Source organism: Oryx dammah, unplaced genomic scaffold, assembly GCF_014754425.2.
Source record: "Oryx dammah isolate SB20612 unplaced genomic scaffold, SCBI_Odam_1.1 HiC_scaffold_26, whole genome shotgun sequence".
Classification (NCBI taxonomy): domain Eukaryota; kingdom Metazoa; phylum Chordata; class Mammalia; order Artiodactyla; family Bovidae; genus Oryx; species Oryx dammah.
In genome coordinates, this window is record NW_024070210.1 from 30603549 (window position 1) to 30620853 (window position 17305).

Sequence of the window (17305 nt, forward strand, 5' to 3'; positions counted from 1 at the left end):
GATCACTCATCTAGAGCCAGACATCCTGGAATGTGAAGTCAAGTGGGCCTTAGAAAGCATCACTACGAACAAAGCTAGTGGAGGTGATGGAATTCCAGTGGAGCTATTTCAAATCCTGAAAGATGATGCTGTGGAAGTGCTGCACTCAATATGCCAGAAAATTTGGAAAACTCAGCAGTGGCCACAGGACTGGACAAGGTCAGTTTTCATTCCAATCCCAAACAAAGGCAATGCCAAAGAATCCCAAACTGCCACACAATTGTACTCATCTCACATGCTAGTAAAGTAATGCTCAAAATTCTCCAAGCCAGGCTTCAGCAATACGTGAACCGTGAACTTCCTGATGTTCAAGCTGGTTTTAGAAAAAGCAGAGGAACCAGAGATCAAATTGCCAACATCTGCTGGATCATCGAAAAAAGCAAGAGAGTTCCAGAAAAACATCTATTTCTGCTTTATTGACTATGCCAAAGCCTTTGACTGTGTGGATCACAATAAACTGTGGAAAATTCTGAAAGAGATGGGAATACCAGACCACCTAACCTGCCTCTTGAGAAATCTGTATGCAAGTCAGGAAGCAACAGTTAGAACTTGACATGGAACAACAGACTGGTTCCAAATAGGAAAACGTCAAGGCTGTATATTGTCACCCTGCTTATTTAACTTCTATGCAGAGTACATCATGAGAAATGCTGGACTGGAAGAAACACAAGCTGGAATCAAGGTTGCCAGGAGAAATATCAATAACCTCAGATATGCAGATGACAGCATCCTTATGGCAGAAAGTGAAGAGGAATTAAAAAGCCTCTTGATGAAAGTGAAAGTGGATAGTGAAAAAGTTGGCTTAAAGCTCAACATTCAGAAAACGAAGATCATGGCATCCAGTCCCATCACTTCATGGGAAATAGATGGGGAAACGGTGGAAACAGTGTCAGACTTTATTTTGGGGGGCTCCAAAATCACTGCAGATGGTGACTGCAGCCATGAAATTAAAAGACGCTTACTCCTTGGAAGAAAAGTTATGACCAACCTAGACAGCATATTCAAAAGCAGAGACCTTACTTTGCCGACTAAGGTCCGTCTAATCAAGGCTATGGTTTTTCCTGTGGTCATGTATGGATGTGAGAGTTGGACTGTGAAGAAGGCTGAGCGCTGAAGAACTGATGCTTTTGAACTGTGGTGTTGGAGAAGACTCTTGAGAGTCCCTTGGACTGCAAGGAGATCCAACCAATCCATTCTGAAGGAGATCAGCCCTGGGATTTCTTTGGAAGGAATGCTGCTAAAGCTGAAACTCCAGTACTTTGGCCACCTCATGTGAAGAGTTGACTCATTGGAAAAGACTCTGATGCTGGGACGGATTGGGGGCAGGAGGAGAAGGGGACGACAGAGGATGAGATGGCTGGATGGCATCACTGACTCGATGGATGTGAGTCTGAGTGAACTCCAGGAGTTGGTGATGGACAGGGAGGCCTGGCGTTCTGCAATTCGTGGGGTCGCAGAGTCAGACACGACTGAGCGACTGAACTGAACTCAACTGCAAGAACTAATTTTACTGTAGAATTTAAACATTTTCTCTAAGCTAAATACACTGAAAGAAAATGAATAGTTTTCAGTTTCTACACACATTAGGGCTCAACAACAACTGATTAAACAGCAAATTAGGAATGATTACATGTCAGTTCATTTGCCGTAATTGAAAAAGCAATGAATTTAGAGTTGAAAGAATATAGAATTTGGTGTGATATCTTTTCCTGTTAAGGGCATTTTTTTTTTTTTAATCTATGAATGTAGACAGTGCATGTTGTATCTACTTCATAAGTTATTAGGATTGTTGTTATTTGTTGTTTAGTCACTAAACTGCTTTGCAACCCCATGGATTATATAGTCCACCAGGCTCCTTTGTCCATGGGATTTCCTAGGCAGGAATACTGGAGTGGGTTGATACTTCCTTCTCCAGGGGATGTTCCCAACCCAGGGATCAAACCTGAGTCTCCTGCATTGGCAGACAGATTCTTTACCACTGAGCCACTAGGGAAGCCAAAAATATGGACTAGTGGTTTATAAAAATAAGCACTACTTGCTTGTTTTAATTGGTGGTGAAGTGTATTATGAATAATGTAAAATTTCACAGTTGATTTACTTAAAAAACATCATTTAGAGCAGATCTAAAGCAGATCTGTAAAAACATCTCTCATGTTCAATCATATTTTCTTTTGTTGAATAGGAAGGGGATGAAGTTACAAATATTGCTTTAAGAACTTCACATAGCCAACAACTTAACCTGTCTGGACATTCCTAGGGGAGTATTTTGTATCATCATCTGCTTTCATGGTAGAATAATATTCAGAACTACTATGCCAATTATCTCAGTAATCATCCCCTCATTGCTTTCATATGGAAATATTTATTTATATTAAAATGTTCTTAAGGTTGAGTCAGTGTCTGTTTCTGTACAGCACCCAGAAATGCCTAAATATGTTTGTTATTATTTTCAGTGTTTGTTACTATTAAATTATTACAAATTTACTTTCAGGAAGAAATTCAGATTTAATTAAAATGTTATAATAAAAATATCTCAATTGAACAGTGTGTTCATAAAAAATCAAATGGTCGACCTCAAATATATTTGACATGCATAGAAAAAAATGGCTAAGGAAAAAAAATTTCAAACATTAAATGGATGCTGAATAAGATATGTTTTTCCTGCTTTATACTTTTCTACTCTTGTAAATTTTTCTCCAGTGAAAACCTGTTTTTCCCATCCAATTTATTATTTACAAAGACACTTTTTACTATAAAAGTAGAATATACTGAGCATTTCACTTACACATAATCATGAGAGGAAGAAAAAGCAAATGATGTCAAGTTAGTAGCAAATAATAATGAGCAGATGCTTATCACAACACTAGTGAAAGCAGTTTTCAAAACTAAAGGGTGACAAAGACATCTTCTGGACATCTTAAGAACTGCATAGTTCCTTTCTTAACAAAGGATCTTATTTGTACCTTAGAGTAATAGTTTAAACACCACGCATTAAGAAGGGTAAAGTCAATCTGTATTAGGTTTGAAATTTTAAATATTACATGATTAAGTTACAAACATACAGCATTTAAAGAAGACACAAAATTATTGCATGCACATTGGAATTTCCAAAATATCCTTACAACTATTTCCAGATAGATTATAAAATACAAATATTTTAGTAAAAATAATTTATTTTCATGTAAGGAACACATAAAATAATATGAAAATTACATGCAATGTTGAACTGCTACCTGAAAAATTTAAACAGAATACTTCATGAATCATGGGACCTTTTGATATAAAAATATGATTGGCAATTTAATCATTAAAAGAACTGTGTTTAATAAATTCAAAACCACATTTGATTGATTTGAGATATGTCCTAGTAGTATGCAATATGATTATTTTAGAAAAATTATTTCCAGTGAAATATGAGTCCAAATTTTAAATGTGTCCACTCATTTTGAACATCTGTTTACTTAGCCTACAACTTATTTGTAAAATTATATCACTATGGGCACATTTAATGAATTTTATATATGAAATTGTATTCTTTTATTCCTGTAGCATGAGTTGCACTCATAGTTAGCCATCTTCAGGAAGTATTATTGATGCTTATGATTTACATCTCTAAATAATTCTTAGGACAAACCCCATTTAATGCTATTTTAAAAAAATATATAGTCCTAAAAAAACTAATCTGTAGTTCAACTAACAAAACTCAACCTGATTTAAGTTGTGTTTGGTAGGAAATGTATGCTTTAGTTTTAGATAAGCCTAAATGGATAGATACTCTACAAATGAAAACATACTTATTTCCTAAAATTACCTTTGCTTAGTATCTTTATATATCAAGTCAAAATGAGATTTTACAACTAAATGCTTCCAATAACAGGACTAAATATTTGATTCTTTGGACTTCATTTTATGTCACTTGTATCTTTTCAAATTGTTGTATATTTCATGATTTTTCTAACATAGAAAATCAAATGAATAAGGTAACTGTAAAGAAAGTTTAAGAGAGGTGATATTAAATAAAAGTCACCAAGGATGATAGAGATTATCTTCATATGGAACTGAACTGCTTCAGTAACATAAGTAACGTGATTATCTTATATATATATTTTTTATCACCAACACTGTCTGCTAGTTTTTGCACAACTTCTAAGCGGAAATAGGATTCTTGGTGTATATTCAGTTCTCTAGGCAGTTACATTCGATTTGATCTTGGAAAGTGGCTGCCAGGAATTCTGTCAGAAACAAAATATTTATGAGTTAAACAGTGGTGACAATTTCTTAATGGATCAGCTAACTTAAGGTAATTCTGAAGTAAATAATTTTTGTATTTTATATGTGTACAATTACAAAAAGACACCACAAGAGAGAAAAAATATCATGTTTTTGACTAACTGTAAGGTTATCATGGGGATAACCCATTGATATAAAAATATGATATCAACATAAAGTAAAGTGCAAGTTGCTGTCATGTCCAACTCTTTGCAACCCCATCGACTGTAGCCTGCCAGGCTCCTCTGTCCATGGAGTTCTTCAGGCCAGAATACTGGAGTGAATTGCCATTCCCTTCTCCAGGGCATCTTCCCAACCAGGAATTGAACTGGGGACTCCTGCATTGCAGAGTATCAGCTGAGCTACCAGGGAAGCCCGTGATATCAACATAGTATACTCAGTAAATATATACTTAGTGGGACATGCCTGATGGTAGCAGGGAAGTCAGTACAGCAAGAGCCAGGCTTAATAGGTGTTCCAGAGATTGGCTACAAAGAAGCTAGAGGGCAAATATTAACTGGAAATCTGGGTGGATAGGTTTTGAGCAGCAGAGTGAAATCTTAATAAGAATATCAGGTTCTCAGGCCTTCAGCTGGCCTCTAAGGACAAAGATCCAAACTGGAGGAAGGGCAAGTGGGAATTACAAGAAGTCTGAAGAATTTACACAATTCTCAGCCTTTGTGATTTCAGAGTTGAATTTATCTGTTGTTCAAAATATAAGTGAACTGCTTTGCATATTCAGTAAGTAGAAATGACTTGGGAGATAATACCATTAAAAGTGGTTCCCGTAGTTGTTTCAATGTTCCCTCACATTAAGTACAAGGTGAGCATTATTCTACCTTGAAAGCCATTTCTGTTTGAATTATGATGTATATGCTGGATTTTGAGAAAGATTTGGTGAATGTGAGAGAATAAGCCTTATGCTGACAGTCTTCCCCCAGCTCACAGAGTAAATACATAATAGTATATAACAATATTTCCTATTTCTATACATGATTAGCAAATTTGGGAGGTTTTATGATGAAAAGTGATATTAAAACACAGAATAGCTTTACCTTCCCTCGTCCTGGTTGCTCTGGTACATCTGTGCACTTGGAGATGCCATATTCTGATGCAATAAAAGAGATGGAGAGAGATTTATCCCTCTGAGTTGCCGAAAAGCTATTTCTGCGTGGATGCTCCGAGGATTATTTGTTAGAATCCCTGCATTCTTGTTTTTTTTGTCTGAAATTAGGAATTATGAAACAATGAAAGGCATTAATAAAATTAATAAGCTATGGTTGTCCTTCAATTGACTGTATACTATACACATTTCACAGCATGAATTAAAAATTTTAAATAAAAGTTAAAATTGGAATATATTTCTAGTACTTAAATGCTGTTTAAAATTTTCTGAGTTAGTGAATCAATTTGATACTTTCTTGGTAATTTAAAAAAATATAAATATCCAGAGCTGTGTGCTGTAAATAAATATATAGACAAAGTGACCATGCTTCTCAAGCAAAAATTGGGGTAATATACCCAGAAAATAGGAAAAAAATAGGAATTTTCCAGAAAATCCTAAAAAGTAGTTGCACAATGAATCTTAAAGATCTCTCAGGAAAAAATTATGGAAATGAATCCAGGGTTGAACTAATCCCCAACACCACCCCCCGCCAAAAGAAGATATTGAAGACATTCCTGAGGATGATAGTGGTGAAAATGTACTCTTAAGGAGGCTAATAACAATTTGGTATATCCAGTTTTACTGATAGTTATGTCTTCTGGACAAAAGCATTAAAATTCTCACTATGATTAAATCTTAAAGCTATAAGGAAGTAGAAGTATAAAGAATAAGTTAAAAAATAACATCTTAGACTAAATTATATTGGATTTTTAAAAATTGAATTTCTTTTAAGAATAACTCCATAGAGAGATCTACTATTCTTAGTAGGTTTTTAGATCATTTTATCATTATTGTGATACTCAGTTTTAGAATTTTATTGTCTAACAGTAGTCTGAGGCAAAGTGGGATGTTAAAAAGAATGCCCTCAGGGACTGCAGCACACCAGGTCTCCCTGTGCCTCGTTATCTCCGGGAGTTTCCCCAAGTTCATGTCCATTGAGTCGGTGATGCTATTTAACCATCTCATCCTCTGCTGACCTCTTCTCCTTTTGCTTTCAGTCTTTCCCAGCATAAGGGTCTTTTCCAATGAGTCAGCTCTTTGCAATCAGGTGGCCAAAGTATTGGAGCTTTAGCTTCACCATCAGTCCTTCCAATGAGTATTCAGGGTTGATTTTCTTTAGGACTGACTGGTTGGATCTCCTTGCAGTCCAAGGGACTCTCAAGAGTATTCTCCAACATCATAGTTTGAAAGCATCAATTCTTCGGTGCTCAGCCTCCTTTATGGTCCAACTCTCGTGTCCATACATGACTATTGTAAAGATCATAGCTTTGACTATACAGACCTTTGTTGGCAAAGTGATATCTCTGCTTTTTAATACACTATCTAGTTTTGTCATAGCTTTCCTTCCAAGAAGCAAGATCTTCTAGCTACCTCCAATTTCATAAAAATGATAGCCAGCCAACATCTGGAATTGGGGAAAAGGCTTCATCTAGGCCTGAATGCAAATGTAATAATAGAATGAACCATTTCCATGCCTTGATCTTTTAATATACTCCCTTCCTTTACAGAGCTACCTCTTGAAACACTTTCCTACGACTAGCTTCATGAATATATAAAATAATATTGTGGTTTCAAGGATGAAGTTTGACCTTCTCTTTGTAAGACACATTTTGAGTGCTGAGAGTCTGTTGTTATGAATATTTTTAAACCTCTACTTTTAGCAGAATGCACTATAGGTTTTAGTAGTCATTTGCTATGAAATACACAAAATAGAATAAAAGCTTTGAAAGGAAATCCCAAGAAAAATCCAGTAAGTATCACAAAGTTCAAATTGCAAGCAAATCTTTAACTACAACATATTAGTAGTTGAGTAGAACCAAAAAATACTATAGATTCTTTGAAATCAGAATGATCACATGAAACTTGAACACAAATTCACTTTTAGGAAGTGTAAATCTGTAAATTTAAAATATACAATTTTAAGTAGTATTAGAAATCAAAGTGAGATTTTTGTATCAAATGGAGTGGTGTTGTTGCTGTTTTTTTTTTTTTTTTTTTTTTTACATTCATTCAGAAACTCTCAAAATACCTTCAATTTCAGGAGTTAAAGTGAAGTCAGATCCCAAGTAATGGCTAAATCCACCAGGCAGAATTACATTTGTTATCTTTATGGGAGGAGCTTTCAGTTGGCTAAACGATGCGCCATCCACAGGAGAGCTGGTAACAGGAATAAACTACATGATAAAAATAAAAGTTAAGAACACCTTGCCTCTAAAACTCAGATCAATAGGCTTAGCCTTACCACAAGCCCCATTTGAAATTCAACTTAAATTTTTTTAGGTCAGAAATTGAATGGTTGCCTAAACTCAGAGTTGGTAGAGAGGCAAAAACGGTGAAACAGACAGACTTTGACGTCCTTAACCCCCCATCAGAACCTTATTATTTTTTTCAGACTGCATTGTACACATCACTACAATTTAATGTGATGGCGCTTCCCCATTCCAAAGGGTCCTAATGTGGTTAAGTGTAAAATTAGAAAAATGAGAATTAAGCCTTTCCTCTTTTGTAGTATCTTTTTTTCTGAACAGGAGTTTCTGGATGGTAAGAGTTGTATCTTCTACATCTTTGTGCTCCTCACATTACCTCTTCAATTGTCTTGCAGTTAATTAGTTTTTCAAAAACAATTAAATAAAGTGGGCACTAAGAAAAGCATTTGGCCTCCCAGGCGGTACAGTGGTAAAGAACCTGCCTGTCAATGCAAGAGACATAAGATGTGTGGGTTCGATCCCTGAGTTGGTAAGATCCCCTGGAGGAGGGCATGGCAACCCACTAGGAGTCTTGTCTGAAGAATCCCATGGACCTAGACCCTGGTGGGCTATAGTCCGTGGGGTTGAAAAGAGTTGGACATGAATGAAACGACCTAAACAAGAAAAGCATCTTAGAACAATCACTTTTAGTGAGTGCACTAACCCTCTAAACACTGTTTACATTTTATGTTAATTGAGAATTAAAGTGAAAGTGAAAGTATTAGCTGTTCAGTACAACTCTGTGACCCCATGGACTATAGCCCACCAGCCTCCTCTGTACACAGGATTTCCGAATTAAGAGGTTTGTAAAAGAGCTTCAGGAATCAACAAATGGAAGAGAAGGGTATTATAAACTGGACACTATTGGTTTCCCTAGAAATGTATGCCTACTATGTCTTTAGTAAGACTTACCTTGTTTATACTTTAAAAAATATGAATTCTGAATATATGATTCAATTTATTTAGAGATATAGGCTTATGCATTTGTGTAAAATTATACATTTCCCTCATATTTCAGTGAAAGTGAAGTCGCTCAGTTGTGTCCGACTCTTTGTGGCCCCATAGACTGTAGCCTACCAGGCTCCTCTGTCCATGGGATTTTCCAGGCAATAGTACTGGAGTGGATTGCCATTTCCTTCTCCAGGGGATCTTCCCAACCCAGGGCTCAAACCCAAGTCTCCTGCATTGTAGACAGACGTTTTACCATCTGAGCCACCATATTTCAGTAAATGTAACCAAAATGCAGCTTTGTAATGAGCACTAAGGTATCAAGCCTTTTAGTAAAGCAGATCCCAAATTCCCTAACTAATTCTTTCATTGGAGTTTCTTCCCATCACTAATCTAGAAAGCTCTCAAATTTCTTCTGAAACCAAAGCACCAAAATGTTATGGTTTAAAGGCAACTTTACATTTTATTTATTCCTTCTTTATTTGCTGTTAAAAAAAAAGAACAGCAGCAACTAAAACAAAGGAAAATACATTAGAATGAACTGATAAACTTGAAAAGTATTCTATTCTTGTGTCTTCTGAACAGCTAAATGAAATAATAACTCAATATTGTTCTGGATAGGAAAATAAAAATTATTATTGCATCTTAAAAAATAGATTTATCTGAAATAAAGACTTCAAATGCTCCCTTTATTTTACTAATCATATATAAATGAATATTAAAAAACCTAACTTTTAAAGAAAATATATATATAGGATAAATGGAAAGATATTTTTTCCATTCTTACATATGGCACTAACAAATAGCAAGAACAGGTATCTAGAATCACTGAAAACAAATCATAGTATGCTGCTGCTGCTAAGTCTCTTCAGTTGTGTCTGAATCTGTGCAACCCCATAGACGGCAGCCCACCAGGCTCCCCCGTCCCTGGGACTCTCCAGGAAAGAACACTGGAGTGGGGTGCCATTGCCTTCTCCAATGCATGAAAGTGCAAAGTGAAAGTGAAGTCGCTCAGTCATGTCTGACCCTCAGTGACCCCATGGACTGCAGCATTCCAGGCTCCTCCATCCATGGGATTTTCCAGGCAAGAGTACTGGAGTGGGGTGCCATTGCCTTTTCCAAAATCATAGTATACACTGGGGGAAATGTTAGTTCACTATATGATAAATAGAAAAGAAGCAAACAAGAAAAACTTTTAGTGAAATACACATCCATCAATGACTAAAATTTGAGTTTATGTCTTTTTTTTGCTATATTAAACCAATTACAAATATATATGAAAACTGATATCTTTGAAGTTGCTCTGAGTGATTTCTTCATATGGAATTTAGTATTTACGAAGTTATATGGAATTTTTTAAATGTAGCCGGCATTACCTTAAAATAGAATTTATAAAATTTAATGTTACAATTCATATAGATCTCTCACTAGAGGCCTCACATATGTGGTATGGTAGAGAGCATAATGCTACCCCCACCAAGATGTCCACATCCCAATCTCCAAAACTTGTGAATGCTTTTTGTGGTATAATGGACTGTACAGATATAATTAAATTAAGGATTTTGAGATGGGGAGATTATGCCGTATTAACTAGGTAGGCCCATCACAATCTCAAACATCCTTGTAACAATGGAGAGAAGATGTTATGATGGAAGCTGAGGCCAAAGTTATGCTATTTGTTGGAAGAGGGCCACGAGCCAAGGGATGCAGATAGCCTGTAGAAGGCTGAAAGGCAAAGACCAAATTATCTTGAGCTTCTAGAAGATATTGCAGCCCTGCCAATACTTGTGCTTTTAGCTCTACAGGACTAATTTTTGGACTTAGAACCTCTAGAATGTTAAGGTAATAAATTTGTGTTGTCTGAAGATACTAAAATTGAGGTAATCTGTTTTAACAGGAAACTAAAAGTTTTGTTTAGTTTTTCACTTCTGGAAGCAAGAAGTGACTTGCTCATGGAATATAGAAGAAAGGGAAAGGAAGCTTAAATCTTTGGACTAAATTTTCTTTGTCTCTTTTTAAAGATTAGAGACTGTGACAATAATTTTGGCAGATGACATTTAGATGGTGCTCTCAATTGTATCATATAGATTAGTAGCTAACACTGTTTTTCACAAAGCATACTTCATAGAAAAACTTTTGTAGATATAACCTGTATATGAACCAATTTCCTTTGCCTAATCTAGATAATCTTTATTAACATTGTACAACTGTAAGTTTCACAGGTCTCTACAGTTATTTTGATCTGTAATAGAATCCCCTTGGTTAATAAAAAAAAGTCCAGGAAATAATAAGAATTAGATCTATAATCTTTTTATAATCCTTTAAAAGATTTTAAAACATAAAAGTACATGTGCCCACCCATCTTTGGATGAAGGGCCAAGGCCTTTTCTGTAAGGAAGTATCCTTTGACTGGTATTTTGTCTGATTGATAAAGCCACCACAATTTCCAGTTTGGTTTCATTAAAGTAACAAGAATTCAACAACATATGGAGAAAATTTGAATACAAGAAACTGCCTAGATTTTTAAAAATTTCCCCACATATTTTATCTGACTTGTTATAATTCTCTCCCTTATTTTGCAGGGTTTTTTTTTTCTCCCAACCTAATTTGATATTATTTGTGTATATGTATAATTCATCTTTATCCAGATTCTGCAGAGGATCTCATTTGGTTTTCAAAGAAACATGGAAATAATAATTTAAAATTTGTACTTGTATATCTATTTGTTTAAAATAAAAGATTGGCATAAGTTTTTGAAAAAACATAGCCAACTTTTAATAAATCTGATTTTATTGCTGAAGGCAGATGTTAGTTAGAGAGGAGCCTACTAGTATTAAATGCTAGGAATTGGTTAGTTTGTTTTATAGAGGGAATGGAGAGTGTGGGGTAAGCCAGTGAGATAAGTGAAAGCATCTACAGTAGTCTTATCTCTTTCCTCTTCAATTAACTTTTAAAAGTAATCTTTGTTCACTGACTAATGCCCTTGCTCTCTGGCTTTCACTTACATTAGAGGTTTACTTACATTTCACTGCCCCACCCTAGTCCAGGTCTTCATAATTTCTCTCTTGGATTATCCTCAAAACCTCTTAGTTGATTTCTCTGCCTCTAGGCTTTTCTTCCTTAAACTTTGCAAAGGCACAGCTCTAATAATATTACTTCTTTGCTCAAAAACCTTAGCTTTTCTGTGTTAAATTTAGTCTTTTAAAGATGGCTATGAAAAATCCTGGTGGTCAATGATAGAATTGCCAAATGATATGCTTCTGTGGCTTCTTTCCTCTCTAACCTCTTCCCTATCAAAAGTCAGATATCCTACTAGGGTTCATGGGCAAAAGGACCATGAACAATAAAACTCTTTCCATTTAGGAGATAGAAAGGGAAAGAGTTTTATTGTTAGTCACAGTTTATAAGAGTGATATGTTATAGTTTCTTAACTTCTAGCAGCACTTGAGCAAGAGGCACACAGTTTTAAATAACTCGCTCTACATTAAAGTATGTTTTTAGAATAAGGAGCTTTCCTAGTTTCTATGTGTGTGTATGTGCTCTATTCACCAGATCAAGCTGCTTTGGACAATAATCATTAAATACATACTAAAATAGTCTACAGAAGCATCATACACTAGATTTAAACTTTAAGTAAAAATCATGACATAATGTTCATCTACTACTAATTTATATATTTAAAAAGGAGAAGTGTAAATAATTATTACCGAATTTTTCCTTGCTTGTAGTTCAGAGAAGTGAAATTCAGCTTTTGCTCTATCATCTGAATTCACAGGAATTCCATCTAACATCTGTAAGTTAGGCAGTCGAAATATAAGCACGTGGCGATGTAGCATTTTTCTACAAATCTGAATAAAGTTAAAAATAACAATTCATTCCTTAAAAAAGCTCTTTATTTCAAAGATTAACCTTTATAGAGAAGGATATTTAGCACAGACAGCAAAGATGACAGGTAACAGCTAATATATAGCATTAAATGATACAAACTCCCTTTTTAAAAGATTTCTCAATTTTCTGTTATGCTAAATGAAGATAAGAGCTTTTTTTTTTTTTTTTAAACCAAAGCTACCATGTGGAGGTTTAGTTTCTTTCAAGAGTATATGATATTGTTCATTAACTATAGGCAACCCCAACTCATGAATAGGATTATATTATAAAAGTTTACTTATAAGTAGTTAGTTTGAAACTTACAATTTCCCATAGGTACTATTCAATTTAATTCAATGCATATCTGTTGAACTGTATGAATCATCACTTCATAATGTTAACCTACTCTAAAATTATTTGCATATATGCATGAGAAAGTACGTAAGAGTTAACATAGTCAGTTTGAGGCTGTTAACTTTAGAAAGATCTGTTTGCAAGGGTAAGTTTTAACAAGTGTTTGGTACTTGGATTTTGGAAGATTTCCCACCATTCCTTAAGTGATAAAGGTAATTCATTATGCCTAGACTACTTTTACAAACAGTAGGATTCTTGTTCAACCTGCTTTCCTTCTGAGGTCCTGGAATTTTTGTATGTGATAGGCAGAGGGTACCTATGAGACAAGCCTCCAAAAAAAAAATCCTTGAAATCCATTAAATCTAATGAGATTTCCTGGTCAGAAAATAACATATTTGTTATTGGGTGAAGAGTGTACACTGTGTGACTCCTTCATGTGAGGAAAAAAGCATAAGGAACCTTGCACATGGATTCCTTGACTCTGCTTATGGTTTTTTTTCTTTATCACCTGGCTTTGTATCCTCATTATGTCACAGTAATAAACCTTTAGCCATGAGTACAACTATATGCTAAGTCCCATGACTTTTAGCAAGTCTTCTAGCAAATCTCTGAATATGGATATGATCTGGGGGACTGACAACACAGAAGATGTATGCGGTACTGTTTATGATTGAAAGAAAGGAAGGAAGAAACATTATCAAAAGGGAATAAAAATCTATTTTTTTAATGTAGTAGATACATATATATTAATGAAGAGTGATCTCTAAGTCATAAATTGAGTTAAAAAAATAACCACATTCTAGGCCACAAAGCAAGTTTCATAAAACCAAAGAATGTATAAACTGTCTCTTCTGATTGAAATATAGCAACACAAGAAATAAATGACAAAGAGATAACTAAAAATACATAATAGGTTTGAAATTATCATACTTAAATAATTCACAGTTAAAAAAGAAATCTTTTGTAAAGTAGATTCTAAAAAATTACAGGAAAAACACTACATATCAAAACTTTCAGGCTGTTGCTAAAGCAATATTTTGTATCCTAAAATTTATTAATTTAGAAGAAATATTAAAAGTTAATGAGTAGGCATTCTACTACTTCAGATTTTTTTTAAAAAGTAATTCCAAGAAACTAAAGATAGAGGGTAGAAATTAACGAACTAAAAAAAGAAAAATTATACTTGATAAAGCCAAAATATGGTTATTTGAAGAGATTAATATGACAGTAAGGGAGACTATAAGAGAGAAAAAGCAAAAAAAGTTTTAGCTATAAAATAGGTGACAAAACACAGATATAATCAAGATTTTAAAAATTTATGAAAGTATTATGATGGAAGTACATTTAAAAGTTAGATAAAAGGACAATTTTATTGAAAAATGTAAGTTCTCAGTATTGAACTTAGTATCTGTCCTTAGTGGAGAAGGAAATGGCAACCCACTCCAGTATTCTTGCCTAGAGAATCCTGTGGACAGAGGGGCCTGGTGGGCTGCTGTCCATAGGGTCACACAGAGTCAAACATGACTGCAGTGACTTAGCATGCATGCATGCATTGGAGAAGGAAATGGAAACCCACTCCAGTATTCTTACCTAGAGAATCCCAGGGACAGAGTAGCTTGGTGGGCTGTCGTCTATCAGGTCACACAGAGTCAGACACGACTGAAGTGACTTAGCAGCAGCAGCAGCAGTGTATGTTCTTAAGTATATTGTAGTATATGTTCTTATCAGTTTAATAGAAAATGACTAGATATATATCCAATTCAGTTCAGTTTTTCAGTCGTGTCAGAGAATTTGAATAAGTTGTTCAAAGTCTAACTTCAGAAAAAATTAAGTTCAGATGGTTTTAGAGATAAGATCTAATTATCCTTCAAGGAACATACAAGTCTTCTTTTATATAAATTAATTCATAGACTAGAAAAAGAGAGGAAGTGGAAGTGAAAGTCATTCAGTCATGTCCGACTCTTTGCGACCTCATGGCCTATATAGTCCATGGAATTCTCCAGGCCAGAATACTGAAGTGGGTAGCCAGTTCCCTTCTCCAAGGGACCTTCCCAACCCAGGGATCAAATCAAGGTCTCCTGCATTGCAGGCAGATTCTTTACTAGCCAAGCCACCATGGAAGCCCAAGAATACTGGAGTGGGTAGCCTATCCCTTCTCCAGGGGATCTTCCCAACCCAGAAATAGACCCAGGGTCTCCTATATTGCAGGCAGATTCTTTACCAACTGAGCTACCAGGGAAGTTCAACATATCTCTGTGGAAGTAGAGATAAGTAAAATTATTAGGATTTTTTTCTCTTATGCTATTTTTTTCAAGTTGAGAGTGAAAAAGTTGGCTTAAAGCTCAACATTCAGAAAATGAAGATCATGGCATCCGGTCCCATCGCTTCATGGAAAATAGATGGGGAAACAGGGGAAACAGTGTCAGACTTTATTTTTGGGGGCTCCAAAATCACTGCAGATGGTGACTGCAGCCATGAAATTAAAAGACGCTTACTCCTTGGAAGAAAAGTAATGACCAACCTAGATAGTATATTCAAAAGTAGAGACATTAGTTTGCTGACTAAGGTCCATCTAGTCAAGGCTATGGTTTTTCCTGTGGTCATGTATGGATGTGAGAGTTGGACTGTGAAGAAGGCTGAGCACCAAAGAATTGATGTGTTTGAACTGTGGTGTTGGAGAAGACTCTTGAGAGTCCCTTGGACTACAAGGAGATCCAACCAGTCCATTCTGAAGGAGATCAACCCTGGGATTTCTTTGGAAGGAATGATGCTAAAGCTGAAGCTCCAGTACTTTGGATACCTCATGCGAAGAGTTGACTCATTGGAAAAGACTCTGATGCTGGGAGAGATTGGGGGCAGGAGGAGAAGCGGACGACCCAGGGTGAGATGGCTGGATGGCATCACGGACTCGATGGACGTGAGTCTGAGTGAACTCCGGGAGATGGTGATGGACAGGGAGGCCTTGTGTGCTGCGATTCATGGGGTCGCAAAGAGTCGGACACGACTGAGCGACTGAACTGAACTGAATGTTGTTTTGCCTCATAAAATTAATTGGAGAATTCTCTCTAGCTCAGCTGGTAAAGAATCTGCCTGCAATGGCAGGAGACCCCAGTTTGATTCCTGGGTCAGGAACATTCCCCTGGAGAAGGGATAGGCTACCCACTCCTGTATCCTTGGGCTTCCCTGGTGGCTCCGCTGGTAAAGAATCCACCTGCAATGTGGGAGACCTAGGTTCAATCCCTGGGTTGGGAAGATCCCCTGGAGAAGGGAAAGGCTACCCATTCCGGAGTTCTGGCCTGGAGAATTCCATGGACTGTATAGTCCCTGGGGTCACAAATATGTTACATGAAATTTTCACAACTTGAATCCAGTAAAGTATAAAAGATGACCAAGTAATATTCATCCCAGGAATTTAAGGATGGTTTAGCACTATATTCTATTAATTTAATTTGCATATTAACAGATTAAAGATAAATACTATACTACCAATTAGTTAAAATCCAGTGTCCATTCCTGATAAGAACAAGTAGCAAACTGGAATTAGAAAAGGACTGCCTTAAAATGCTGAAGGTTAATAGATGGAGAAATATACCATGTTCATGGATCGGAAGAATCAATATAGTGAAAATGAGTATACTACCCAAAGCAATTTACAAATTCAATGCAATCTGTATCAAGCTACCAGCGATATTTTTCACAGAACTAGAACAAATAATTTCAAGATTTGTATGGAAATACAAAAAACCTCGAATAGCCAAAGCAATCTTGAGAAAGAAGAATGGAACTGGAGGAATCAACTTGCCTGACTTCAGGCTCTACTACAAAGCCACAGTCATCAAGACAGTATGGTATTGGCACATAGACAGAAATATAGATCAATGGAACAAAATAGAAAGCCCAGAGATAAATCCACACACATATGGACACCTTATCTTTGACAAAGGAAGCAAGAATATACAATGGAGTAAAGACAATCTCTTTAACAAGTGGTGCTGGGAAAACTGGTCAACCACTTGTAAAAGAATGAAACTAGATCACTTTCTAACACCGCACACAAAGATAAACTCAAAATGGATTAAAGATCTAAATGTAAGACCAGAAACTATAAAACTCCTAGAGGAGAACATAGGCAAAACACTCTCCGACATAAACCACAGCAGGATCCTCTATGATCCACCTCCCAGAATTCTGGAAATAAAAGCAAAAATAAACAAATGGGACCTAATTAAAATTAAAAGCTTCTGCACAACAAAGGAAAATATAAGCAAAGTGAAAAGACAGCCTTCTGAATGGGAGAAAATAATAGCAAATGAAGCAACTGACAAACAACTAATCTCAAAAATATACAAGCAACTCCTGCAGCTCAATTCCAGAAAAATAAACGACCCAATAAAAAAATGGGCCAAAGAACTAAATA

The 17305-nt window shown here is 35.8% G+C and overlaps 1 protein-coding gene across 1 annotated transcript in view; it reads right to left on the reverse strand.

Annotated features, from left to right (window-relative positions):
* Positions 1-2034: 2034 nt before the first annotated feature.
* Positions 2035-17305, reverse strand: part of LRRC9 (leucine rich repeat containing 9) — a 118492-nt gene continuing 103221 nt past the window's right edge. The window contains exons 30-33 of the mRNA XM_040226333.1: positions 12375-12515; positions 7503-7647; positions 5364-5532; positions 2035-4271 (exon numbers count right to left, since the gene is read on the reverse strand). Coding sequence (XP_040082267.1) covers positions 4232-4271; positions 5364-5532; positions 7503-7647; positions 12375-12515 — 495 coding nt within the window. The 3' untranslated portion in view covers positions 2035-4231. The remainder of the gene's footprint in view (positions 4272-5363; positions 5533-7502; positions 7648-12374; positions 12516-17305) is intronic.